The sequence below is a fragment of the Rutidosis leptorrhynchoides genome, chromosome 5 (genome assembly GCF_046630445.1).
Source record: "Rutidosis leptorrhynchoides isolate AG116_Rl617_1_P2 chromosome 5, CSIRO_AGI_Rlap_v1, whole genome shotgun sequence".
Taxonomy (NCBI): domain Eukaryota; kingdom Viridiplantae; phylum Streptophyta; class Magnoliopsida; order Asterales; family Asteraceae; genus Rutidosis; species Rutidosis leptorrhynchoides.
In genome coordinates this window covers 340,927,028-340,933,256 of record NC_092337.1, presented here as the reverse complement: position 1 = coordinate 340,933,256, position 6,229 = coordinate 340,927,028, and the positions used below count along the sequence as shown (strand labels likewise).

Sequence of the window (6,229 nt, the reverse complement as noted above, 5' to 3'; positions counted from 1 at the left end):
AAAGAGTCTAGCATTATTGTTCTTTCCAATTTAGAAGAAATAACACTTAAACCTACTCCCGTGTAACCAACTAACGGAACATCATGCATCTTTGCTCAGACTGGCACATTAGTATGATTGATTCTCTTTCATCAGTGAAACTTTCAAATACCATCTATTCAAAATAATAGGAATAGTGTGAATCATCCATGGCCCAATTTCCAATACGTCCAACATCTCACTTTTTACAACAAATTGGAAGAAGAAAAAGTATTTAGAATTGCATTTCCAATAATTTTTTCTATTCCCTATTTTTTTACCAACATTAACAGCATAATCTTCACAACATAAAACGTCATTCCATTTCGAATAAAGAGTATTGTGATACCTATCTGATGCTTCATTCATCGTCTCCAGCGGGATTTCCACGTCAATACCTTCTTCCAACTTTAAAGACTAATCAATAATTGTTTTTATTATTAGCCTTTCAAAAAAAAAAAAATTGTTTTTATTAACAGTAGTTTGGAATAACCAGGGCGGACTAAACCATCCACGCGTTCATCTCTCGCGGTTTCATAACCCGCCCCCAACTGTTGCCAGAAGGAAATCCAACCTAATCCAAGGGCATGGATGGTAAAACCTGTTGAGTCCCTTACATAATTAAGGATTTAATTATGGCAAAACATGATTATAAATACTAGTTGTAATGTGAATGTCAGCATAAGTTTATTTATGTACAACAACATTGAATGTTGTGTTTAAGTGAGTTGGTGGTTCCTACACTATCAGCGCAAGAAAGCTAAAGATTCAAGGTTTCTTCACGGCCAGTATATTATGCTTGCTGAACTACCAAGAATATCACATGATGAACCAGCAGCATAAGAACCAGCACAGTCTGAGGCAGCACGCAACATGACAAATTACGCTCCATTACATGCATAATCGTTTCATGTGTTGTCTACATCAAAGGGTACTATTCAAATGACATAGAATACGAAGTTGACCAGAAAAGGACACGTGTCGGCGGCTCACAAGTGACCTTACAATACAATAATGTAATACAGAAGTTTAACCCATGCGTAGTTCACGTGCTTCCTGCCACAGTTTTTGGCCGAGTACAAACATCCTTTGTACCAGTGGACAATAGATCTATTACACGATTTTCAGGGCTTCCATAAATAGTGGAATCCACTATTGTATAATTAGTAGTGTGGATATTAGATCGATAGAGTCTAAACCTTGTATAAGCTTTATTCGTTCGAAAGCTATCTAGGTGTAATCTGTATCAACCGGTTATCTATTCTGTCAAAGGATAACCCCGATTCTTTGAAATTATTTCAATAAAAGAATAACGTTGAATATTACTTATGAATTTGATTTAATTGATTGTTAATTATATGCTTCAACTGTTAAATAATCATAAATAACAAAAAGAGTTGTATTCACCTCCTCTACAAACTTTCCGTTCTTAAATCAGGACCAACAAAACCCCCCTCCCCCACTGCCCTCGCAACGCGATGTGCGAAAGGCACCATTGGGTGGAATCCAAGGATTAAGGGGGCAACCTTGTGTGCACTTCTGCACCCCCGGGAGTCGAACTCCTGAACTCACGCTAAAAGAAACACGCCACTATCACATGAGCTACAAAACAAGGTTATTAATCAATATGTTAACTTCACTCTTTTATTAACTTTAGGTCTAACACAACGTTCAAATAAGATTTTGTTTTCACAGAACATCCTAGAGGAGATGAATTAATACCTGTAGGAGACCTTTGCATGAGAGATTCCAGACGATGCGCTTGAGGTGGAACAGACATAGGGTTTACATCTTCATATTCCAAATATTCCACTACCTTATGGATACTAACATGATCTTCCATGTCTACTGCATTATCCGATAGCCTTTCACTCATCAACAAGAAAATATAATAATTATTATTACCTTACGTATTATGATCAGCAACATAATTACCACAGAATCAGTAGACGACGTCAGAATCTGCAATAAACCAACAGAACAACGTAGTTCATCAAGTCTTGTGTAGTACAAACAAAAATTATAGTCAACTTTGAAAAAAAGACTTTCAAAGTCAATAGTGAACATTTATAACGGAACAGATGAAGTACCCTGTAAAAAAATTAAAAGAATACTCCGTACTCGTTTATACTTTACAATAAATTGAGTATAGTTAATATAATACTTCATAATACTTTGCAATAAAATTAGTATTCTATATTTTTTAATTCATTAGTACTCCTATTTAGCATCATCAAATTAAAATAATATGTATATATATATATATATATATATATATACTAGCTTAAGACCCGCGAATTCGCGGGTTTAAGTCAGTAATATTCAATTATAGATGTAATTCTAAAAAATGCATGGGTATGTGGAGTCTATCTGCTGAGATGTACCCTCTCATGGTACCACTACCACTCACTGACCGCTTTAGCAAGTATGACAAAATCAACGGATCAACACACAACTAAGCGTTAGACTCAAATTTACCTTTTACCATCAACTATCAACTATAAGTATGATACAATTATAGTGGTTAGAAAAGTGATGTTAAACAATTGTTTGATAAGGGTGAATCATTTCTCAACCATGTTTCTTGAATTCAAGTTTGGCGATGAGAAGAGCAGGAGTTGATGAACATTTCCTTCTTGAATGAGAGAATGAATCCAATGAGTGCATTTAAGAGCTCCAGTATGTACCATACCTTATGAATAAAACATGGACACGTGACTTTCTATGTGCAATTTTGATAGGTAGCAACTTCAACCCGTTCAGATATTCAGCTATAATGATCGAGCCCATTTGTGTAGTGATTTGTGAGTTAACTTATATGAAATTAATAAAATACCCTATACTCTATTATAAGTAAGAGGGTAACCAGTCAAATTATAGATGGCAACAAAAATAAAAAAGAGATTAGAAAGGTACATGAGTCTTTACAACATCAACATAAAAGCATCCCGTATGATTTGTTCCTATAATCAATCTCCGATGTATGAAACAAAAATTTTAATTGAAAATATTTGCATTTAGATATAATCAACATTTGAAAACAAAGATGAACTTACCCGTTAGTGAATAGGCAACATTAACAAAAGCACTTCACGTTATGAGATGCAGTCTCACTTTCGTTATGTCAAAAAAGATGAATAGCAAAATTAATAAAGTCTATGCTAGTGATTGTCTTATAAAAGACTTAGGCTGTGATTGATGGGGGTCACGTCCTCGTTCAAGTATACACTGCAATTTCATTGTTGTTTGCTGACTTGTAGCTCGTCTGCATGAAAACAGTAGGTGAATATTACTATTACTATTGTCATTTAATTTACTATCATTTACAATATTTTGGTAGTATATAAATTAGCATTTTGAAATATAAATGAGTAAAAACATATATAAGAAGAATGGTATTACACTCTCAGTTCCTAAGTTTTCAAATATGAATGAGAACCAAAACATAATCAGTAGTGGTCATGTGGTTTGAAACGAATTCGTACACATTGGTAGCATGGTTCACCCACAAGGCACACCTTATTCGCGAGCACTCTGGACATATTCATTAGTTACAGTAAATATATATAAGTGTATTTAACCTAACCAAATTTAAGCTCTATATGGTTTAACAACAAAATATTCTATACTTTTTTTGAGAATAAAGATAACCCATTTGAGATTTTTTTTTTATCATTATAATTTAACAATATTGGTTGGCCTATTTATAATAAAACATACCTGTTGTGAAGCTTGGTTTCAATAAAACATACCCATTTGACTTATTATAAGTAAAACATACCCATTTGACTTTTTATCAACAAAACATACCCATTTGACCCACTTTTAATAAAACATGTCCATTTTAATAAATCATCCCAAATTGGCGGAAAGTTGCCCGAGGTGTGTTTCTAATGTATAGAATCCAAATATGCACTCAGGTATCATTAAAAAAATTTAGGCAAATGCCCATCAGGTTAAGTTTGGGATCAACTCACCCTAACCCATATTGATATACTAATATTGAACAGTTTTAACCCACCCAACATTCCACCACTTCAAGTTATTTCTATTTGTATTTTATGTCATCAGTTACCTCTCTATATCTATCTCTATATCTCCGTATGTATGTTCATATAAGAAAAATGACACTAGCTATGGGAAAAAAGTTATACGCTAACCTGATGAGCCAAGAAGTTTTTGATTGTGTCATGGTCTGCATATGGATGTGCATCGACATTATGTCAACTCATTTTCTTGGAGTCCTTATTTAGGTTATTGCCAAGGCGGAATCCAATTGTGACGCGGAAGCTATATTTCTTTAATGCTATGTATAATAGCAGCAATGATGATTAATGACCTAAGAGTATATAAGGATAACAATACTATATACCTGCATCAATGCTCCTTGGTTATTTACAACATTCGAAGCTGTTGGAGGTGTATTTAATTGATCGTTTGGTGATCCTCACCTGTAAATTGTAGTAGATTCAGAGGCGGATGTGGCGAACTTACGAATCACCGCATAACTGTAATAAGAATCACTTATAATAAAATCTACATGTGTTACTAATAAAAATAACAAGTCAAGTAAATATAATAACAATTGGTACTTTGCATACACCCGGTATGAAGTATAAATAGCTAATTGGGTACAATTGATCCATAGAAAGACAAAGATACAAGTCAAAGATTATAGTATAGAGTCATTTCACATGAAAAAAATTTGGATGTCTAAGAAAATAATTATCATATCTGGAAACATGGAGCAGTTTAAAAAGTTTTCTTAAGATCCATCTAAAATACAAAAAAAAAAAAAAAAAAAAAAAAAAAAAAAAAAAAATGTTACCTCTTTACTCCAGGTGCAACAACATTATGAAGAACATGATGATGAGTTGCATCAAGTGCATCGCCAACTGAATCTGGAATTATCGATCCAAGAAACGTACTTGACCTTTTACTTCTGGTAATTATATGTGAAAAAGTAATTAATAAAATATAATGTAAAAAAATTATTTACTTCGTATAAGTCTAGCAATTGGATCAACTTTAACATTATGTAACTGTACATTTATTCTACTAATCTTAATTTCCTCACCTTTGATGTATATCGAGCCCTAGAAAAAAAGCTTGAACATAGCCTGAAGAATATACTATTGCAGCCCATGGCGAACGATGTGCGTCGCTCTACAATTTAACACATCAATTACTACACTATAGACATCATTAATAAATAATAAATAACTAACATCTTGATCTTGATCTTAATAACAATTTCATGAATTAATTAAAATTAACCTCACAGTGTGAATGTAGATCCATAACATTGTAGACCAACACAGACCCTAACAATATATTGCAACACTTATATACCCTAAAGATTAGTCCAAATCTCTCATTTTAATTATAACAGGAATAATAAAAAAATATTGCAATGAAATTACCGTTTGAACTGTTTAATGCAGCAGACGTGGACGGCCCCTGATCCAGCGGTTGGGAAGAGTCAAGTAAGCACGAAGAGGTTGAAGCACTCCTAACAGCAGAAAATGCAGGATTAACAGGTGCGCTACCCATACGATTATGATATCTTAACATGTTTCTAAACCATAATTGAAATAATCAATGATAAACGTACCTTTGAATAACAATTGTAGATGATGATTTCTGCAATTGATTTGTACGATTGATTTGTGACAAAGACAATACAATCCACATAAGTATGATTGTTAAATCGAAGATGAGATGCAGTAGAATACATAATTTAACACAATACATCAGACATGAGAATCGTAAAACCTTAAAATCAAAACAAAAATTTAGCATTACTAACCCGCGATCTGCAAATGAAGATTATTCGACATCGGATAGTGATTGGGCAAATCGACCGGTAACAATTGTAGATGATGATTTCTGCAATTGATTTGTACGATTGATTTGTGACCTTACGACTGGATCTGCAATTATTTATGTGAATTTTAGTATTACGGAGTATCTATTTTTGGTTATTAGAAGGTAATTTAGTCATCAAATAAAATAAAATGTTTGATTAGAAAATTTGAATGTTCTTGTTAATGACAATGAAAGGCTAGGATTAATGATTTGAATTTAAGATAATTTATTTTTAAAGATAATTTAGGATTAGTGATTTGAATTTAAGATAATTTATTTTTAACTTTATTATTATAAGATAAAGAGATATATATCTATATGTATATGTATATGTATAAATTAA

The 6,229-nt window shown here is 32.7% G+C and overlaps 1 protein-coding gene across 4 annotated transcripts; it reads right to left on the bottom strand.

The window, feature by feature from the left end:
* Window positions 1-325: 325 nt before the first annotated feature.
* On the bottom strand, window positions 326-5,952 carry LOC139848419 (uncharacterized). 4 transcript variants are annotated; one of them, XR_011759949.1, is made up of 5 exons: window positions 5,828-5,952; window positions 5,633-5,661; window positions 1,954-1,980; window positions 1,741-1,866; window positions 326-1,620 (listed from the first exon to the last, which is right to left on the bottom strand). XR_011759949.1 is itself a non-coding variant. In XM_071838156.1 (5 exons), exons 1-5 carry the CDS (start codon window positions 5,856-5,858, stop codon window positions 1,592-1,594), a joined length of 267 nt encoding a protein of 88 aa, XP_071694257.1. In that variant the 5' UTR covers window positions 5,859-5,952; the 3' UTR covers window positions 326-1,591. The 4 variants fall into 4 exon arrangements, 2 of the variants coding, with proteins under 2 accessions (XP_071694257.1, XP_071694256.1); XR_011759950.1 differs by having other exon boundaries at window positions 1,741-1,863; XM_071838156.1 differs by having other exon boundaries at window positions 1,929-1,980.
* Window positions 5,953-6,229: the final 277 nt, after the last annotated feature.